Below are 23,172 nucleotides of genomic sequence, written 5' to 3' on the forward strand. Positions count from 1 at the left end.
GAAGGCACTAAAGGCACAGACCTGACAAATAGACCTAAAAAATCACCTAGGCACGCTACTTCAAGAAGAAGCAGTCAAGTTACATAAGACAGAGATAAAGCATATTTAAAAAAATAAAAAAATAGAAATATCTTGGCTGCAGTATCCCTAGCACATTCTCCTCCTACTCAACTTCCACCTGTTATACCTTAGAATGCTCTCAGCTCTTCCCAGTATTTCCCACAAAACTCTCCCAGTATCTCCTGTTCCACCCCACCCCAGCTAAAGAGGACACAAGATATACTGCATCTGAAGTGCTCATGCTATGCCTGGCCATACAATGTTTTACCTGATCAGCTAACAAATCCAGCCAGAACAGGTTAACAGCCATTTTCAATCTATAGCCTTTTCCTCCAGTAGATGTGTAGATTTAGACAACTACCAATTTTTACAAAACCGGCAGGAATCAAATCTTTCAGCTCTCACCTCCTGTCAGATCAAAGGATTTCCTTTGCATGTGGCATTCCTCAGAGGTCAGTATTGGGCCCAGTGTTGTTTAACATCACTGTTGGCGACATGAACAGTGGGATCAAGTGCACCCTCAGCAAGTTTGCTGATGACATCAAGCTGTGCGGTACGGTTGACACACTGGAGGGACCTCTGTGAGATGCCACCCAGAGGGACCTGGACAGGCTGAGAGATGGGCCAGTGAAAACCTCCTGAAGTTCAACAAGACCAAGTGCAAGGTTCTGCACCTGGGTGAGGACAGTCCCAAGCAGAAATACAGGGTGGGAGGAGACTATTTTGAGAGCAGGCCTGAGGAGAAGGACTTGGGGGTGTTTGTTGATGAGAAGCTCAACATGACCCAGCAATGTGCGCTTGCAGCCCAGAAAGCCAACTGTATCCTGGGCTGCATAAAAGGAAGTGTGACCAGCAGGTTGAGGGAGATGATTCTCCTTCTCTACTCCACTCTCATGAGATCCCACCTGCAGTACTGTGCTCAACTCTGAGGCTCCCAACCTGAGAAAAACATGGACAAGAGAAGCTGTGGTTGCCCCATCCTTGGCAGCGTTCAAGGCCACACTGGGTGGACCTTGGAGCAACTTGGTCTAGTGAAAGGAGTTCCTGCCTATGGCAGGGGGGGTTGGAATTAGAAGATCTTTAAGGTCTCTTCCAACTCAACCCATTCTAAAACAGTCACACAGGAAAACTGAGGAGAAAAATGAAGTCAAAAGCAACAATCAGATTAATATCACTGGTGGAGATAATTTTTTTACTTTCCACCTCTAGATTTGCTTATTTTCCCACTCTGAGTAGGCATGCACAATAGCAGCCATTACAGCTATATACACTTTTGGCACATTCAGTTGGCTCTTAAGGACTGTAGAATGACACAGACAGCCATGAACAAAAAGTAGAGTCTCCAACTCAAAATTACATTCTGTAGCATTTACAGCATTCATTTATACCACATATGTGAAAAGCTCATGGCTGCTGCTTGGTTTCTCTGTCAAAGAGGCAAAATAAATAAAAAAATTAAAGAGAAAATTCAAGTTAAGGAATGGGTAATAATCACATGAAAATCAACTACTTCTGCAGGCAGAAACTTTACACCAAGTCTTTAAACTATTTAAAGCCAACATTGCCACAGTTTTCAAAAGAGAGTAAGGAGTAAGATATATAAGATAGTGTAACACTTAAGAGTAAAAAATTTATTTCAGAAGAACTCATTAAAAACAAATCTAAAAATTCTCACTTTCAACCATGTTTATAAGAAAGGTGATGATAAAGCTTTTACGAAAACTGCCTTCTTAAGCAAGGCTGAGCAATCTTGCATCACTGAGCTAGAAAGAAGATGAATAACAAGAGTATAAAATGAAAAAGTCACTGATCAGGTAAATCTTAGGATCCTATTTTGCCCTCTGTCAGAGAAGGAAATAAAATTTAAATAAAATTAAATTAAAATAAAATAAAATAACATTTGATTACTTCAAGAGTCAGGTATTTAATAACAATGTAAGAAAATTTCTTTGCCACTACATATCACCAACTCCAAAAGCCTGGATCCCAAAAATGAACAGCCATTCAGCATACATTAGAACTCCTTCAAATTCACTAATTAGCATTTTAAATTAGAAGAATTACAAAGCCTATGGATATTAAAAGATGTGTTAACGAACTCAACACCAGCAAAGTTTGCATTTCCTTCAAAATCAGGCATGAAAAAAGAAAAATTTTTATTTCTCAAATGTTAAAACTTCCTTTTAAAGCATCTGGTTGAAGCCAGCATCAGATACAGGACATCAAACTACTGTCATCCAGAATGCCAACTCCTACACTACCCAGAACAGAATGATAAAGTAACAAAAAGGGACAGTTGTCTCAGCTCTGAGTAAAGATGTCCTCAAATTCCAGAAAATCATTTTTAATGGTGCTTGTCAAATTACAGTACTTGTCTCTATCTCAAGTGAGAATTAATCCAAGTCAAATCTGGAGAGCAGGAGAAGAAAACAGTGGAACGCATAAGATTTGTGACAAAACAGCAGCAGCTGCTAGGATTTTAGTGTTAGCATCTGGATGACTGTTGTCAGGCTGGATACTGTATGCCAGTATCCAAATTCAGAACTAGTGCAAAAGGCTGAAAATATTTAAAATAATAAAAGCGATATAGCATCTGGTCTGCCATGTCCTCTGATAAGGCATTACTGTAGTCATATCAATGCCTAAGGTACAGCAAATACTGACACCACGGCAGCACAGAGGTCAGAGACAAAACAGATGAAAATCAAAGACTGAAAATAAAACAGCTTTTGTGAAAGAATATAAACAAAAGACCTTTATTTTTAATTTTTCTAATCATTCCTGCCAAAACACAGCCTCCTTTCCATTATAAAGCAGCAACAACTTCACGGGAGCAAAGACAGCCATTCAGAAAAAAAAAAAAAAGGCAAAAAACCCACCACCACCAAAAAACCAGAGGTGCACAAAATATTATTGAGAAACTAGATTTTCTGCAGCAGTTTTTTATATCCTTGCTTTATCTCCCTATAGTTCTACAGAGACCACTAATCACTTCAGTTATTGGGAAAATTTATCAGTGTGTTTACTTCGTATTTCATAAAATGACTTTTATGACTTTAATATAATACTTCACATAACAGAAAATATTTTATTTTTTTTATTTCCTCCAAATGCCATTTTCACAGCTATCATGTTCATATACAGCATAAAAGACATCTTCTCCATGAAGAAGACATAAAATCTGCAGTCTATCACTACAATATGTTATTGTTAAATACTGCAAAAAAAAAGATAAGAATGTAAAACCAGATCTTCCCCATACAGTTTATTTATGTGTAACATTAAAGAAAGCAACTGCAAGACAGCAAAATAATATGCAACATACCCCATCTACTGGCAAAACAGAGCAGCAGAACAAGCTTTATTATACAGCATCCCAATAAAGAGATGCTAATGTTTTATGTGCTAACGTGTATCTAAACCAATTACGATGATTAATTTACCAGACACACCAAACTGCACAATGCTGGTAGCTTCCTTTTCCACACACATACATACCTTCTTATCAGTACCCAGTAATAAGAGGTAATGGGCCAGACCAAAGCACAAGACATTCAATTCAAAATTAAGAAAAAAAAATATTCTTGTGAGAGTGGCCAAGCACTAATGGAGGTTTCCCAGGCACGTCACGGAGCCTCCTTTCCTGGAGATATTCAAAACACAACTGGAGACAGCCATGTGCAACCAGCTCAGAGCAGGGAGTTAGACTAGATTATCTCCAGAGGTTCCTTCCAACCACAGTAATTTTGTGATTCTACGATCAAACAACTACTTACATCAGCCTTTTGACCCATGTCCCATTCTAAGTTCTCATCATTTTCACTTTTCTCAAAACACAGGGTCAGTATGAAAATATTTTAAATTATCCATTGCAGAACTCTCCCAAATGGATTTTCAGCAACTTCCAGTAATGCAATACTTTTAAAACTCATCTATACTGTGACACACAGTCCACCACAGGTGTATCTTCAACCAGGGAAATGGAAGATTGCAGATTAAACCTAACTCAGGAACGTATATCACCATGCTTTCAAACAAAACAACTATTTTGTGCCACGTTTCTGAGAGTCCACTGGCTCTAATTGAATAATTTAAAATATATATATATACTTGAAAATTTAATCACAAAATAATAGGTAACTAAAAAAAAGTTTCACACAAAATAAATAACCTCAGAAAACAAACCAACACCTGATAAACTATTTCTTATTCTCTATTGTACCAGCCCTGAACGATAAAGGGGTCTTTAAATCGAACAAGGCTGCTGCACTGTTTGTAGTCCACTCTGTTTTCAGAGAAGATGCTTGACATTAATTTCCTTTAGGGTTCTCAAGTGTTTCATCTGAACTGACCTTTTTGCAGCTATTTTCTAAAATACTGTAAACAAAGCTTCCCCCCCCCAAAAAAAAAATATCAGGAAAACAGTGGTGTGATTGGTGATTTTTTCCCTTAGATTTATCTACATAAAAAAGTAATTCAAATTTAAATAGCAGGAAAAAATGGAAGATTTTCAGAATTATTAATTGCAAAGTACAGGTTCTATCCTGTGTAATTAAAATACATGAATCATTGTCTTTATTACTCTGCTCATGTAATACATTTTAGTCTTTAAAAAAATCAAACTTAGTTCTTGACCAAAAAAATAATTGCCACTCTACCTCTAAAATCACCTCTGTTCAGAAATCCATTCTTGAAACCTGTTTCTTCCACTTACACAACTGCAATCCACCATATAATTTGCTGCTATTTGAGCTCTCTGCAATCTGCTCAGTTCTGTTCCTGCATTACTCTAGCACCCTTCTTCCCCCTTTTAAGACTCTCTTCCTAATTTCTAGTCTCTACTGAACTTACTACATCAATCTTTAAGTGTGGCCATGTACCACCTGAATCTCTTCTGCAGACTTCTGATTGCTTATCAATTCCTGGTTCTCCCTCTTGATTACCAGATCCATCACATCACTCCCGGACTAGTTGCTTTTCCCAGACTCAGCCTTAAAAGGCAGATTTTCATTTGATCGTAGTCCCAAACACCACTACGGCTCAAATTTACTTTCCTTCCAAACCTAAATCACCAGAATAGTAGCAGAAACAGTGCCTTAATACTAACTTCTTTTTTTTTGTTTGTTTGTTTACACACAGAAATGCTGGCAATTTCCTTCAGTTGATGTCTCTAGTCTTCAAACAATTGCCACTACCTCCGTAATGTAAGGTGGAAAAGGGAGCAGAGTTACCAGAGCTTCTTTTCATACAAGTCACCAGTAATAGCTGCTATTTCTCTTCCCAGGAGATGTCTGGCTTGGAGGTCTATAAACCCTACCGCCTGCTGCACAGCACGCACAGCCAGGAAAGTGCTCTGTAGATCAGCCAGAGTGAGTATCTCCATCTCAGATTTCATAGGAAACTAAACAAAAAAACTGAGACTCCCTTCCCTCCTCTCCGTTTCTGCACAAGCTGCCAAATGAGTAAAGAACAGCTTGGATCCACATTATCAATTAACTCTATAACAAGTTATTCAAGCCATAATTCTGTACCAGTGACTTTAATTCCTTCAGGAATGTCCTGGGTTCAGCAGTAGCAGTCATGTTTCTCCTCCTTGGTAGCTGGTGCAGTGCAGTGTTTTGACTTTCGGCTCGGGAACAGAGCTGATAGAGATGTTTTGGTTTGGCCAAGGACTTTGTGAGCCTCATGCTCTGCCAGGGAGGAGGGGAAGCTGGGAGGAAGCAGAGACAGGACACCTGACCCAAACTGACCAAAGAGCTATTCCATACCACAGCACGTCATGCCCAGGATGTAACTGGGAGTTAGCCGGAAGGGCTGGGAGACTGCAGGGTTGGAGGAGGTATCGGTCGGAGCTTGGTCGGGCTTGGGGGGCGAGTTATCGGTCAGCGGGTGGTGAGGTGTTGTATTCTGTTCCCTTGTTATTTCCTTTATCATTATTATCATTGGTGGTAGCAGTAGTGATTTGTGTTATACCTTAGTTACTAAACTGTTCTTATCTCAACCCGTGGATTTTGATTCTCCTCTCTGTCCCTCCGAGAGCAGGGGGAGGGCAAGAAAGGGGGGGAAGTGAGCGAACGAGTTACCTGACTGGGTTTAAACCACGACAAGGAAATAAAACCATACACCTCTAATTAATTAAAGTATTTGACATCAACACTATCATTCATATGTAAACAATGTTTATCTCTGAACACTTACCACCATGCCCAGAAAACCCTTTCTCATCAAGGAAAAGTACCATGAAAGAAAGCACAAAGACCAATGAAAATTTTTCAGCCTCAATCTATCAGTTTGCCTATTAAGCAATCGATAATGCTGTTAATAACATATTAATGATGGATTCCACCTCTTCAGCTGGAAAGCCATGCACAACTATCTGTATCTCTCATACTCACCTTCTATTATAGTCTTTATTTTGTTTATGACAAAATATCTGTTGTGTATTTACCTGTTCGAATCAACTTACCTCTTGAAAATAATCAACAGTTCCTCTGCTTACCTACACCACAGTCATTCCTCACAATTCTAAAAATTTTCTTCACTTCATTGGACTTACCCAGTAGGTTACAGCCAGAGTATCCAGTAATGGATCGTTACATTGAAAACCAAGTGCCATAATGGAAAACAGTTCAATCTGTAATTTCTTTACTAACTTTTAGCATGATACTGTATGTACTGAAGATAGGAAGTAACTATAGTGCATGGGAGACTATTAAGCAGCATGTGGGTATGTACCTGTGAATACACACGCAGTGTAAACAAATCTTAAACAGATAAAAGAGATCTTCTCGTTGGATTAAAGATGTCTTATACTGAAAACTGTCTTCTACAAAGAAAAAAGTAATACTCATATTACATGAGAAAAAAAATCATCATCACAAAAACAGAAATCTTGTTTCTTTACAACTTCTTGTGCAGAGATTTTATGTAGTCAGAAAAAAACGAGTATTTCCTAAAGTTACATGTGTTTCATGCCTCAAATTACTTCTGGAAATAACCAGGAAACAGTAGCAAAGACACATTTGAGATGTTTGCCATTGAAAGCACCTCTAATTTTGCACAATTATCACCCAAGGTACTCACATGCACATTTATTCACAGAGTTGGGCCACACAGCCATCGTGGGTTTTTGTTTGTTCCGAAATGCCTCTTCAGCTCTAGCTTCTGTCTTCCGTACAGTGGATCCATGAGGATTTATTTGTTCTGCTGTTACCGATAAGCCTGCATACAGAAGATAACCATACCTATTTAAATAAACCAAGCTGCATAAAATGACTGAATTTTAAAAGAAACTTGGGATACCATGCTGCAATGAGAACACATCAGTTAATATTTAGCTGGACAATCAAAGATATTTGTTTTCTACTGACAAAATAACTTACTGGTTTCATGGTCTTAAAACTGTCAACACTGAAGGATTAGAAAAATATCTCACACTTGGGTCCCCAAAGATTGCACTCTTCTATCTGTATTTCCTCTACAAAGCAAATTCTTATTGGCAGTTTAAATTTTTTCCTGATTTTAAACAGGTGATTTAAAATGAGTGGCAATTCATAATGGCATTGTATGCCACATCAAAAAGAGCATCCGAATAAAAACCTTGTGTTGTCACCATGATCTATGTTACGTACAGTGTATCCATTTCAGATTCAGTATGAGCTTCTAGGTTGAGAAAATGCAATTCTGCTTTTAAGAAAAAGTTTGTTTTGCTTTCTGCAATCTAAGTTGATCTCATAGCTTCTACTATTTCACAGGGTTTTTTAATTAAATTCTAAAAATACAAACTTTCATATTGGTTAAGCACATTTTAAAGACGCATTTTTGAACTAGAATTTCCTATCCATCCACTAAAAGTCTTCAAAATGTCACACCATGTCTCCAATACTAACCAGAATCAAGTGCTTGAGAGCTGACAAGAAGCTCTAAAAATGATGGATGCAGAAATGAAAAGATTCACTTGGGAACTCTCACCTAGCAGTTATTGGTTACATCGTAAGTTTCTAGATACCATTACAAATATCTTAACCTGTGTATCAGAAGTCATTTCACTACTCAAAACATCCAGCATTTATCTACCTTGTCATCTACTGGTTTCAACAAGAAGCTGCAATTCCAATCATCTAGTATACATCATTCTTAATTTAGCAACTTAGAATTTGCTATCATTACATTCATCATCTTTCTACAACATCACCTCATTTCAGTAACACAAGAAGAAATTCTAGTTTAACTTCTATATTCTAATTCTATTATAAAGTTTATCATTCTGTTACACTGCAGTACTTCTTTTTGACACTGGTCACCAGTCCTAGTACTAAGCAAAAATGGCAGTTCTGTCAAAAATTTAGAGAAGTTGTGGAAAAAAAAAGTAATCTAGAAAATACCTTCAATTTCAAAACTATTAAGACTGCTAAATAACTTGCCAAGAGAATTGTGAAGAAAAACTGACATGGAGCCTTTTAGCCTTAACCCTCACCCTTCAGTATCCCGGAAACAAATTAAGAGCTCATATGTGGCACAATTCAGAAAATCGACGGCTTTTCAACTGGGTAAAGATTAAAATGCCTACAGTATATGTCACTTGCCTTCCAAACTCCTCTGTGATTCCAGACAGAAACACTTCATAACATTTCCAGAGAACGTATGAGAAGCCTCATGCAGATCAGCTTGCTCAATTCCATCCAAATCTCATCTTGAATGTTGAATTCTTTCCAAATACAGCCAAGAAAATGTTGGCCAGATCTAACCAAGTACAGGGTACATTCTTTTTTGTCAGAAGGCAGATTTCCTTTTTGATGGCCACAGCCACCCACTCTGACTCAATCTGTGACTGCAACACTACCTTGACCTCTTCCAAGAAAAGCATTAATACAAGTTTTAGTTCAAAAACTGCTAGTAGATCCACATGATAAACCTGGACTTCTTTTTCATAGTCCCACAGTTCGCATTATCACCCTTTTTGTCACTACAGTGCTGTTAGCAAGCTAAGAAATTTACTCTGCTAAGTCTTCAATCCTTTACCAACCTGATTCCACACACACATGCGGATGTGGAGAAGTGTGGACACTACATGTTTTTGGTTTTTTTCCCCCATCAGACTGCATACATGCTAGTATGGCACTTTTAAAGGAACATGAGAAGAGAAGCTCAAGGTATTCTGAGCTGAAAAAAAGCCTGCTGTGCATCTTACAATGAAGAACACTCACTGTGACTTCAGTCTAAATATTCATTTAAGGCTTTGCTTCAGGGTTCAATTCCCCACCACTTTGTCTCATACACTGGTCAGGCAACAAGGCTGGCTGTCCAATTCAACATGATTTCATCGGGTAGCTCCACTCAGGCAAATGGCCTGGTATGAGCTACCACTCTTGCATTTAGGTGAGCAGTGGCACAAAGCTTTTGGACACTTTTACTGTTTACACTTACACAGTTTTTCTCAAGTATTTCCTCATTGAAACATTCCACTATTTCAAAATATACTCTTACTATGAAGCAGAGGGGAAGAAGAAGGACCTGGGGATCGCTTCTATATTTGACCATCTGGTAATCAATACATGGAAGAAACCAGAAATCTCTTAATAAGCTTGTGGACTCCAGTCAAAAGAAGAAAATGCAAGTTATGCCTTTGTTACCCCTTGTCCAAAATGTTCTGAAACAAGGTATGTGTCAAAGTCTAGACCAGCAGATACACTGTGATTTTGCTGATTTGCCAGCTTGCTGAGCATATTCTGTAGAGCAAAATGGGAGTAACAGCAGCATTGATCAGCATTCACATGCCTTCTATCCATTACAATGACCAAGACTACATGCCCAAAGTGCCATCTTCTTGACGTTCTACACCACAATCTTTGACACAACGCTTGATCCAGGCACAGGAAAACCTCTTGTGCTTGCCTTACAGCATGAGGTTTCCTCAGGCCTCAAAAGCTTCATACATTTTTCTTCATTCATAAGCAGTTAATCTAACAAAGCTTCTTACGTGTGTTCCAAATCTTCTGTCCTTGCTAACCCAGTAAGTTATTCTAGCCTTCCACACTCTGCAGCTGGACCAACTACAGAGCTCATCTGTTCCTGAAACCACCACAATGTGGGGTCCAGAAGCATGAGTATCTTTGAAATGTGATTTGCAGGTATCTGTGACACTGTTACAGTTTCCATGCCGCTGCACAGAGAGCACTCTGAAACCCAGCCATTGCTGTATGTGAGCTGTTGTCAGTCACACTGGTGCTGTTAGTCACCGACCTACATCTGAATGTCCACTAACCAGCATCTGATACCAACAGTACCTTCTTTTTTATGATTCAACAAGTTGATTGCATGAAACCATCAGCTTTAATTATGACTTCTGAAAACACACTTTTTCTTCAACGGGGTCTGCAGGTTTTGCCACCAGAACATATATTGCTTGGTCATCGCCACAAAAAAGCAGGGCAGTGTTCCAGTTAGCTCTTGCAAGACTTGCAAGGAGGGGCTATGAGCTATACAGTCACTCTGTGTAACGAAGAGTTCTTACAAACGGTTACTTTAACCTCGGACGCAATAACCTTTAACAATCATGGGGGACTCGTAATGGATAATTAACTGAGCACAGCTCACAGCGTGACACTAAGGCCAGAATTGTGAATATTCTTATACTCGTAATAGAAAAGTACAGAGGAGAAATGAAGGCATTATATTAGCTCTATTTTACAACCACAGTGAATTACAATTGGTTCATTTATCCACAATTCAAGACACATAATTCAAGCCTGTACAGAATTAGACACAAAAAAAATATAAATGTGTGACTGAATGGGAAAATAAAAGGAACTGTATCCGTTTTAACCTGAAGAAGAGAAAGCCTACAGATACTTGCACAGTTCAAAGAAATTTACTAATAAAAGGTCTTCAGTCTACTGACAGAAGCACTTCAAGAACCAGCAGCGGTAAGTTAAGACCAGCCAAATTCAACTTAGAAATCAAATAATGCAAGTTTTTTACCAAAGCAGGAGGAAAACCAGGAAACAGCCTGCCAAGATAAAGTTGGAATTATTGAAATCAGTAGCCCTTAAATCAGCATGAAATTTTGTTTGAATGTTAGAGTTCAGTGATTTTCAACCTTTTTCAACTTTCAAAACTGTAAAAATTTTCCATGGACGTACAGAATCCTTCATGTAAACAGAGCCCTGTTCCCATACTGGGAATACATTTGGGCTTTTGATTACCTTTCTCAGTCACTTTAGAAGCTGTCCACAGACTTGGAGTTGTATCGACTACGAATTGAAAATAAATGCACCAATTCAAACAAAACAGAAATTAGCGATGTCCTTCACTATAGGGGGCTGTATTTTCCGACTCTGGGCTACTACACTGCCAGCCTCATGCTCCCCTCAATGTGGATGTAACAGCTGTTTCTTAATCAAAAAAAGAGGAAAGTCAACAGATTATCACCAAACCTACACATATGCACATGACAGGGTAAACTGAAAATCCACTGGTTTAAATGCTTTCTCTCCCTTATCATAATTGTTATTACACTGCATGACATGGAATTTCCCAACATTTATCTGTTCACCATGTTCTGTGATACTGTTTGTGCCAGTAGGCAATACATCCTTCTTTGTAAAGAAGGATGGTGCTTTGTCAGACCAGCTCATACACACGGAAAAAGACAAGTTTTGAGCTCAGTTATCCTTTAACATGCACTGCCCGAGTCTGACATGTATTCAGTACTTCACCTTAACTAATTTTTTATATGGACATTTGTGAATTCTGTTTTCTATCCCATATATGTTATGCTATGATAAATGAAGCTAAACATACCTCTTTTTCTTCTTGCTTCCTTGATTTCTTCACACATCTTATTAAATTCTGGATCCAGTTCAGCAGCAATGATAGCATGAGCAGTGTCCTTCAAAGTACATGCTCTATGTCTAATTATTTTATCTAGAGAACAGGACAGCACACTTGTTAGTTTTACCACAATTACATGAATTTTTTACCATTTTAATGTTGTTCTGTACTGCATATTACAACACTGATACAGAGACAAGTACTTGGGAAATACTACAAATGTATGAAAATGTAAATAGATCAATACCCTAGTATGCTGAAGAATGACAACCCAGCTATCTAAGAGATACAGGAGTTTTCAGAACCGCCAGTTATTACTTTAATCAAGAGTGGCAAACAGCGAATGATGAATACACCTAAATCAACTTGCCATCTTTAGAAACTTGCTAGAAGCAGCAGGTGTGGCCAGTTCTCACAGGCAGATCTACACAGTGTCATGCAGTGCCGTGCAGAGTCCCAAAAGTAACAGAGAGACTTGTCCAGGGATGAATTTACCCACTGGAGTCTACAAGCATTTGTACAATTTATACTGCAAAATCATTCTGGATATCTCCTTCATCTGCAAGGTAGACCTGGCTTGCTCACATTCCTCCCCTGTTGTTTTTTTGAAACCTGAAGTTATTGCTTGTTATTTAACCAACTACTAGAAAATTCAAAACTGTGCTAAACCAGATTACTTTATTGCTAATACTGAATAGCTATTTCTTATTTTAATCCATTGAGAAAACCTGGCAAGAAATAAGCCTCAGGTTTGCTACATTTTCATGTCTATCTGGGGAACAAGACAAAAAAAATATTGCCCACACTGGAAGCCTAAACATGACTCATAAAAAAACATGTTCTCAAAGACCAATTCCCATACCTTTGAAACACACAAAAGAAATTATACCAACACTGTTGAAATTTAAAAATAATGGTAACTTATTAAGTAAGCCCATGTGTGGAGAAAATTGACATCTAGAATGCTTCTTTTCAATGAAAGCTAAAGCACTCGTTGTTTGCCATTAGTACAAACATATTTAATTTGTCAATTCATCCATACTGAATTACTTTTTCCAGCTGATGGAGGTACTTCAACAGCAAACATCAACATTAATGTCTACAACATATTATACAATTAGCAGATTTAATCTGTTTTAATAATCACTAAAGACAACAATTAAGAATATCAGTGAACATTTACCAAACAAGGTTTATAATTCTAGAAGCAGCAAATTTTACAGCTGGAAAAACTGCTAAGTGTAAAAGAACATCCAGTATCCCACTCCAATGAACCTTACATAAGTTTTCTGGGAAAATCTATCACCACTTAAATCAACTGGAAACCAGAATTTTTTAACCACATATTTGTGAAGCATTATGGTTTATGACCACAAAAAGAAATTATAATGCATTCTCTGCAGATGTAATTTTGCAGTGTTAAGACTTTAAAAAGCTGGTCAGATAACACAGTTTAAGATGACCTTGCAAAAGAAAGAAAGAAAGGAAAGAAAAAAATAGAAAGAAAAAAGAAATCAAATCAGGAGTATTTGATTGAACTATGACTTTCTTCTAACTGTGTGATGGGCAAGACTTTTCCACAGACCGTGCTTCAAAGAGGCAAATGCTATTATGTCTAACACACAATGGTTATGTTTCCATGCATTTAAGAATATTTCCTGGTCAAACAATGGAAGAAAAAAAAAAAAAATCCTACCTTATTATATAACCTATCTGAAATTTTTTAGCAAAGTACCAGGAGAAAAACCTCAAAGAAGCCAGTTTTCAATATCTGTACTGTATATAAAACCAGCTACTCTGGTAGTCCAATTGCTTTTCCAACTTAATGACAGAAGTAGGTACAGTATGATTCTTCTGTAAATTCAAGCATGAAGCAGAGGCAAGCATATAAGCCCAGCTTTAAAGAAAGTGAATATTTATAAGTTATTATTAAGTTAATGCATCTGAACACATATATTGCTTACTCTGAATAGACATGATGTGCTGCTTCAGCAGTATATTCACAGAAATCTTGCATGCCAGAAGAGCAATACATCATCAACTGGTGACAACACAGAGGACAGAACTATCTTTCATTACCTACTCAATGATGAGAAACTCCAGAACTTAACCTAGAAATAGCCAGATCAATTTTTCCCAGCTAAGTTACGACAGCAAGGAAAACCAAAATATCCCTACATGAAAACTTCTGCCACTAATGCTCCCCAAGCTGTCTTTGTTATTTTATGTTTCTGACACACTGAACCTGAGCCTTGTGTTGTTTATTGATCCTGAGCAGATCTGACCTTGGAACTGCAGTCACATAATACCTGCTGTAAAACTTTAAAAAACCTCTTCAGACTGTATTTCCTAGAATTAAAAAACCAAGCTCACGGATCCAAATGGCCTAGAAATGAGAACAAAGGGTATATATTGATGCCAATTTTCCCCAAAGCCCATCACTTAGTCACAAGCGTACATCAGTCACATGCAGGAAGTATGTCTCATCCTCATCTTCTACACAGACACTCTTCAGACACCCAGAATCCCAAGTGTCAATCAAAGGCTTTGATTAGTTCATATCAATTACACATCAGAAGTCCTCAGAAGTGTTATAAAGATGGCAGAAAACCTTCTGCTGTATATAATCAATGTTCTTTTTTAATTTTAAAATAAAATGCATTATAAATTGAAGACATAAAGTTTATCTTTTACAGTGATAAACTAGCACTGTGTTCAAAAGGCAATGTGCAACTATTTGACCTGACTATTTTGTATTTAGTTTCACAAATGCCTCAGAAAATCAAAAATTTGAGAATCAACAAAAATACAGAAAATCAGGCTTTAACCTGGTAAAATTACTGCACAAGATTTAAATTAAAAATATTTAGCACATTGGAGTACATCTGTAGATGGACCCAGATTTCCAAGTACCACCTATATTAAATACAACTACATTAAAAGGGTACTTTGTTGTTTTTGTTTTATTAATGACTCTTGAAGCTGCCAATTGAAGGCTTTCTTTTGGCAATGTACACTATAAGGGGGCACTAGCAAAGAGAACATTAAGATGTTCTTCCCTTAGTTTTGGGCATTAACAGCTTTTACACACATTTCAATCCACAAATTCCATTTTAATTGAAAGTGTCCCATCACACTTTGTCAAGACAATACCTTTTAATCTCTCCTAATCAGCTGCAACTGACTTTCTTGCCTGATGATTTATCCTGGTTTATTTCTATCCCCAAATACATAGTTCTTAATTTCCGTGTGAGGATTTCATGTTCTAAGCCAATATGGAAATAAAGCAGGCCACTGACAGATTGCGTGCAGGATTCTCTACAGAGCTCTCCAAATCACACTGGGGTTTTGTTGCATATACAAAGTCTATTCACTGAAAAGGAGCCGTAAATTTGAAAATTAACTACAAAACCTTATTTATTAGAAAACAACTCTGAATGCTGTAGTTCTTCTCTTCTTATAATATTCCCCAGTACCCCACATGCCTCAGAATACTAAAAGCACAGAGCCTTAGCACTTGCTTATCCTAACTGTCACACAGCATGCAGTTTATTTATATGCTTGAATACTAACCAACTACATGATTAAACACCACGCTTTTGGGTTTGGGTAGGCCAAAACGAGGTAGACCCTTACCTCCAGGATCTTTGTCTGGATTGTACTCCAATGCATTGCTGCAGATCAGGTCAATGTCTGTTAGGAAATCCTTCGCTGTTAAGTAGTTGTGTTTATCAATTTTAGTTATTACTGTTGATAGGTCCATTGGCTCTTTGATAACTTCAAGGTAATCTGAAACCTATAAGCAGACAGCATGCAGAAATGACGCAGAACAATATGCATTACATTTGAACATTGCCAATTTCATATCTTTATGCTCATATATTCATTCCGTATGTTTAGCTCTAACGTATTAACCAAAGATTTTAATTTCTGAACAAACGTTAAAAACAGAGGTTTAATCAGACTAAAAACACAAGACTTGCAAAGCTGTAGCTCACCAACATATCTTTCAAAATTAACTTAATGGTATTTTTGAGACAACATATTTAAACGTACATGTATTTTTAATTTTATTTAGACTGATTTTTTTTTTTTTTTTTTTTGTGTTATAACACTGTCTTGGCAATCAGCCTAACTCAAAACCTTAGGATGAACTAGGGAAGTTCACATTGTAGGAAAAGTTCCCATTAAACTGAATGGTCAAATTATCAGCTTTTAAATATCTTCTATTAAACACTTCCCTCAATCACTCATTCAACAAAAAAAAAAGTCAGGTTTTCTTGATTGAAGATGTTAGACTGATGGTACAGAACAGTCTGAAGAGAAAGCCTTGTACCATTGCTCGCAGCTTACTAGGAGCTTAGCTCGTAACTGGAGATTCAGCAACCACTTGGGTACGCTAAAAAGTATTTAATGTAATTAACGATACCATCAGGGTCTCAAGCTTGATAGTCAAATGCACCAGCACAGCTGCTGTTAACAAAATTCACAAAAAAAAAAAATCTATGGATTTGTTATTTAATTCAAGGAAAAAAACCCTATGCTTGAAAGTTTCAGTGCGATGAAGTTTACAATCAATTAGAAATACTGGCAGCCCCAGAAACAGTACTGCGTTTTTCTTTTGAAATTACTCACATATGATGGTGGCTACCAAATACTGAAGAGTTAAATACATATTCAAATAAAGCTGTAAGAGCTCCATAAGTTTTAGGTTTTTTTTTAAATAATATATCTGTAGACATTCATTAAAAAAATTATAAACTAACATTCAGCAACCTGGTCTAGTGGAAGGTTTGCAAGGGAGTTAAAACTAGATGATCTTTCAGGTACCTGCCAACCCAAACCATTCTGATTTTATGATTAATGCATTACTTTTTCATTACTTTTATTAGTCTATAACCTAATGCCTTAAATATAGACATTGAAATTTTTGGTGAAAAATTAAAATTGCAAAAATTCTCTTTTGTCTCCCTCTATGGAAACATGATGATAATGGGTTCAGTGATTGGAAAGCCAAGCCACGGGCTTCCTTTTCTTGCTAATACATCAGAAAGGATCTTCGCTGGAAACTGTAAACATTCCTGATGAATTAGTCAGGAAAATCCTTGACTTATCACATAGCAGCATTCTCACAGGTAGGAGTGAAACAAGCTTCGATTTTCAAAGAAAGTCAAGCAGACAGCCTGGTGTAGGAAAGGATAATCCTTCACTTAAAAGCACCAAGTGGGACAAAAAGGATTACATTAAATTTCTAGTGCTTTGATAAACTAGCAAGGGTTTTGGCAAGTCTTTAAATAACAAATTCACATTCTGATTCTCTCCATCTACAGAACAAGCATGGTAATTTGTTTCCTTATTCACCTAAGTTTAGACCACAAGTTCTTAGGGGAAAGGGACTGCCTTTACTGCAAGTATGAAGAGTTTCCTACAATAATGGACCTCCCAAGCAGATTCATAATAAGAATCAGTTACTGCTCAGACCATGCTCACACATTGAAGAGCTCTTGTCAACCTATTAAAAACAGTTAGCTACTAGCCACTATGGAAACCTCAAATATAAGCCCATAAAAGATGCCTGTTCATCCTGCAAGGAATTAAAACTGCAAATCTACTTTTTACAAAGCTGTACTTTCAATATCCCATTTTCGTATCTTAATATCTTTCAAAAGATGCTTCTCTTCAGAAGCAATTAAACATTTTTTTTAATTACCAAGCTTGCAAAGCACCAGCATCTGATCTCAAATTCAGACTGAACACAATCCTATTCATACAGCAGCACCTGAAAATAGATTTGCAGATCAAACTGTCTCAGTTAGGTGTGCACACACCATAATCAACCAGTTAATGCCTCATAATGTGCTACCATCTGTGATTAATGGCATCCACAAGCATTACTGCTGAAATTATTCAACAATACTATTAATGCTGAATACATTACAGAACACAGATCACTTTCCCAATATTATCATGCCTATGATTACAATGCTGTAAAAGCTTTTTTTAAAGAATTATATTTATGGTTTCAAATACTTCAGGAGCACTGGTAGCAGTAGGAGCAATTGCATTTCTAAATGCTGATTTCAGTTATAAAATTGACAAGAATGCACAAGGTATAGCCAAAGAACACGCTCCAACTCCTTGCACCACATATAGCCAAAGAACACGCTCCAACTCCTTCCACCACACATGACAAGGCTGTGGCTACCTCACCAGCTACAAAACAGCATTTTAGCCTGGAAAAATCATGGATCAAGCATCTATTTTTCTGGCATCAATTTCCTTTTTTCAATTCATATTCTTTTTTCTAACTGTTTCAACTTCATTGTTTGCACATTACTGAAACAAGACCTCTTCAATATCCACCGGTTTGCTGAAGATATTAAAGCGTTTGTCTGTGGCCAGCCTCTTGGTAACATCCCTGAGAAATAACCGCAGCTCTCTCAATGTGTTCTCTTCCTGGTCCTCCATTCGCTGCTTCTCTGCTTCTGACAGCTCGCGGGCAGGGCATGGCAGTGCAAGCGGAAGAACTTCCAGAGCACGAAGAGCTAGGGAAAATAACAAGAAGTCAGACAATGGAAATAGTAACATGACAATGATTCTTGGGATTATGCCAATCCAGATTTGATTATATACTTAACCTGCCTCATCAATCTGACTATGACTGCATGTTTAGCCCCATAACTCTCCCATTTCCAAACCTGATAAATGTAATGCACAAAATTTATTCTGGGCACTGATTAACACTGTCAAATGTGAATTACACTGTCATTTACCCATACCTTTTGAAAAAGGAAAACATCACAAAACATTCAGACCACATTATAATTGTTTTTACTGTAACTTAGTTTACCAGCCTGTTTCCTTCTTGGTGGGGGCATTGCTGCCTCATCAAGAATTAACCCTTTGAAAAATCGCAATCTGTCTTCTTCACTTGGTTTCTGAATATAGAAAACCTCTTCATACTGGATTCTGAAAATACATTTCACCTAGGAAAAAAAAAAATGAGCGGCCACTCAAAAATACATGAATAAACTTATCAAAATTAGCTACAGGAAAGAAGATAGTAAACTCTACTGAAAGCTGCACATACAGCTTAGGGAAAACAAATCCTTGTAATTCTCACTGAATTTTCTGTAGTAACTAAACTTGCAGTACCCCATGATACCAACAACAGCCACCTCTGCAGTGAAAAAAAAGGGAAAGGGCAGGAGGGAGAAAAAAAAAAAAACAACAACAGTAAAAGGGTTGTTGAAAAAAAAAAAAAGGAACAGCCTCCCCCATCCTGAGCCTCAGAATATGTAAAGCTAAAGGTTAGGCCTTTAGACTAAATCTGCATTTAATTACAGTGGAGTAATTTGTCAAAATGAACAATTTTGTCTTCTCAAAGTAGCATGGAGATTATGAAAATCAGTAATATGGGCATACAGTCCTCATTAAAGAAGATTACAAACATTTAATTAATATTACATTTCCAGTTTTACATATTTTAAATTACATTAGAAAACCACTGCAAAACAGAATGGTTTTACATGATCAAAACATTCTGAAGAGCACATACCTCCCTTAACAATGCCTGCTTCCAGTATAAACTCACCTCTTCAGGCAAATCACTATACATGGACTCAGAGGTAGACAGTAGAAATATAGGGGAGAAAGATGGTATGTCTTGCAGCAAAGTCAGAAAAGTAGCTCTCACAGTTTCACTGACAGCTTCCCACCAATCACCAATATGAGGCATGTAAACAATACTTGGTACTGTTCTTCGAGCTTCACGAAAGATCTAATTAGAAGAAACAGTGGTATTTAGACTAAGAAATGAATTGTTATTATCACTTGTGAGTAATAAAATTCTTGTGGACTAGCAAGTTACTCATGTTCGTGATATTTTATATACAAATGTTCCAGTAAAATGTAATTATCTAAACAGAAAGGTTTTCTAAACATGTGTTCGTGACTGTTAGCTAGGAAGTCTATGTGCTAGGGAGACTACAGAACAACTACTTGTCATATATGCTTTAAAAACTTGCTAAAACTGAACAGTCAGGATGAAAATTAAACTAGACTGCAATCCATGCAAAATCCACCACAAACTGTTTTGAAACCTGAAACATTTAAAACTGAGTATATGAACCCAGAACCACAGCACACCAATTCATACACAAGCTAATAAAACGAAATTCAGGAACTGAATACCCAGATTAAACTTACTGGGTATTAGGTATGTGACTAAGGGGGCAAGTTAAAAACGTAATTACTCTCACTAGTCAGCAGAGAGATCTCTGAGATCCCTTTCTTTTAAACATGAAAATAGAAGGAGCCTATGAAAACCTAGATTTAAAGTTACATTCCAGTTAGCTGCCTTTATATTGATTCAACTAATCTGTTCCAGAATTACATAATTTACTCATTACAAAAGAATCTGTAATGTCACCTGTGCACATGATTCTTCAGGCGTTTTGGCACTGACTGAATAAAGTGCTGGCAGATCTAGCCTGTGTACAGAGAATTTTTCAAGAGTGTGCAACAGTGCTGGAGCAAGGTGTGAAGTCTGACCCGAACCTCTCTCTCCAGATAGCAGTAACCTTGGTCTGTAAGAGGTTGGCTGGTGATAAGCTGACCTACAACAGAGCAAAAGTTGCAAAGTAAAATTAACTTGCCAATGTTATTAATGGAACAATATATGTAGTAAGGTATTTTAGAATCCAGAAGATTTTCAGTAATGGGTAAGGTTCCTATGACAGTGAAAAAAGATTCAACTAAAACGACTATACCTTAACACTACTCCGAAGTCTCCAAAGCTCAAGCTTTGTCTATTCTTTGATTTCACAACAATTCAAACCCATCTATGCAAAATTATGCGTATACCAAATTCATGAAAATTCTGACTACCCGGTTTATTTAAAATTAATTTATTGAGCATATAAGAAGACCTCATGGACTTCCAGTGAAGATATTCATTTAATCATGTCTACTTCAGTCCTAACTACTACAGCATCTCTTTAGCAGCATCAGGAATCCCAGGTCAATCCATTCATCTTTTTAAGTACTACCCAAACTTCCAAAATCCACCTAAGATTTCAATACTTTCTTTAATTAAAAAATACAATTGAATAAATCACTATTCTTCTTCTATTCTAGCATAATCACACACTTCTATTCCGTAGATTTTCAGACAGACAAAAGATTTTGAAGGAAAAACTGCAAAGGTAAACTTATTTTTTTCTTTTCCTGTTGAGAAGAAATTGTAAGGAGTGCATTCAAGGATATGGGGGGTTTTGTTTGTTTGTTTTGGGTGGGGGTTACCCTGGGGGGACAAGTGAGACATGAAGAGAGAAGCATTTGTTTTTTCCACTATAAGTCTTTCCCATGTATAGAAAATTGGTTATGAAACAAGAGGGTTCTTTTTTAATTAATTTGCCTCTGACCTCATTAAAGCATTTTTTATGTGCACATCAATCATCTCGGGCAGTGCAACAAACCTGGCTGGTTTTAGTTCAGGTTAAATCTTTTGTAACAGCTGTCAACATTGTTGACTTTTGGCTTTTCAGTACTGGCAGTGGTTACACACATAGATAGTGATCAAAAATGCTCAGAAAGATAGCTTAAGAGAGTCTTACATAGTTTACAAAAATAAATATACTAATCAACATTATTTTATTTAAACACATATCCACCCAAACATATACTGTTGTTTTGCTTTTGGGTTCCCCCCTTGCAACCTCCCAATAAAAAGCTTAAATTTGGCATTAAAATACTTGAGTATGTACTATGCGCATTACACAAAAATTTTTGCAGTTTTCCACAAGATGGCTCTACTAAACAGTATTACTACTGTATGCTTTCCCTAACCTCATTTTCTTTATTTAGCAAACTCCCTGCAGAACCCCTCAAAAAGTAGTCTAAAACGATTCTTAATACAAGACAAACAAATGTTAGTTTATCATTGTTAATTACTGTAGCCAGTCCAATCTATACAGGGAAGACTCATCCAAATTTCACACATGCTTTCTAAATTTCCATTTTCCAAAAAACATTCCATGAAAAAACAATACAGAAAAGATGTTAGAAATGCTGAATGCATTAGTCACATAATGCGTCCAAACAGCTGCAGAAGCTCAACAATACTTCAGACCCAGGAAAAACAAACAATCCCTCCAAAATATTCTTACATACTTCTCTTCCCAGTTCTTCATCTTTTAAATCAAAATAATTTGTTATAATTAAGAACTGCCGTTGACATCCTTACTTCTACGCTCCACCTGCCTGTCGCAAACTACTTCTGAGTATTGTGTCTAGGATGTGGCCCTTCCCAAGATCATTCACATATCTAAAACTCTTGTTGCTACAGTAAAGTGTTTTTATTACAGAACAGCACTGCCACCACAAACAAAAAGATTTCTTTGATACCTCTCCTCATGTAGAATTACATAGTTTTCATAGAATCATAGAATAGTTAGGGTTGGAAAGGACCTTAAGATCATCAAGTTCCAGCCCCCTCGCCATGGGCAGGGAAACCTCACACTAAACCATGTCACCCAGGGCTCTGTCCAAACTGGCCTTGAACACTGCCAGAGATGGAGCATTCACAACTTCCCTGGGCAACTCATTCCAGTGCCTCACGAACCTAACAGTAAAGAACTTCTTCCTTATATCCAATCTAAACTTCCCCTGTTTAAGTTTGAACCTGTTACCCCTTGTCCTATCACTACAGTCCCTAATGAAGAGTCCTTCCTCAGAATCCTTGTAGGCCCCCTTCAGATACTGGAAGGCTGCTATGAGGTCTCCATGCAGCCTTCTCTTCTCCAGGCTGAACAGCCCCAACTTCTCAGCCTAACTTCATACAGGAGGTGCTCCAGTCCCCTGATCATCCTCATGGCCCTCCTCTGGACTTGGTTCCAACAGTTCCATGTCCTTTTTATTCTGAGGACACCAGAACTGCACACAATACTCCAGGTGAGGTCTCACGAGAGCAGAGTAGAGGGGCAGGATCACCTCCTTCGACCTGCTGGTCACGTTCCTTTTGATGCAGCCCAGGATACAGTTGGCTTTCTGGGCTGCAAGTGCACACTGAAGCCGGCTCATGTTCATTTTCTCATCAACCAATGCCCCCAAGTCCTTCTCCGCAGGGCTGCTCTGAATCTCTTCTCTGCCCAACCTGTAGCTGTGCCTGGGATTGCTTCAACCCAGGTGTAGGACCTTGCACTTGGCATGGTTAAACTTCATAAGGTTGGCATCAGCCCACCTCACAAGTGTGTCGAGGTCTCTCTGGATGGCATTCCT

General features: G+C 37.5%; 1 protein-coding gene across 4 annotated transcripts in view; it reads right to left on the reverse strand.

The window, feature by feature from the left end:
- The window catches only part of ATAD2B (ATPase family AAA domain containing 2B), a 79,469-nt gene that overhangs the window by 14,702 nt on the left and 41,595 nt on the right, over nucleotides 1-23,172 (reverse strand). For 3 of the 4 annotated variants that reach the window (XM_061460939.1, XM_061460937.1, XM_061460940.1), the window contains 7 exons: nucleotides 20,324-20,510; nucleotides 19,487-19,672; nucleotides 18,743-18,878; nucleotides 18,241-18,437; nucleotides 15,529-15,688; nucleotides 11,863-11,985; nucleotides 7,144-7,281 (listed from right to left, as the gene is read on the reverse strand). In XM_061460939.1, coding sequence (XP_061316923.1) covers nucleotides 7,144-7,281; nucleotides 11,863-11,985; nucleotides 15,529-15,688; nucleotides 18,241-18,437; nucleotides 18,743-18,878; nucleotides 19,487-19,672; nucleotides 20,324-20,510 — 1,127 coding nt within the window. The remainder of the gene's footprint in view (nucleotides 1-7,143; nucleotides 7,282-11,862; nucleotides 11,986-15,528; nucleotides 15,689-18,240; nucleotides 18,438-18,742; nucleotides 18,879-19,486; nucleotides 19,673-20,323; nucleotides 20,511-23,172) is intronic. The other variant, XM_061460938.1, reaches the window with a different exon arrangement.

This window comes from Pezoporus flaviventris, unplaced genomic scaffold (genome assembly GCF_033815535.1).
Source record: "Pezoporus flaviventris isolate CSIRO_AGI_PZ_B2104156 unplaced genomic scaffold, CSIRO_AGI_Pfla_v1 ptg000031l, whole genome shotgun sequence".
Lineage (NCBI taxonomy): Eukaryota > Metazoa > Chordata > Aves > Psittaciformes > Psittacidae > Pezoporus > Pezoporus flaviventris.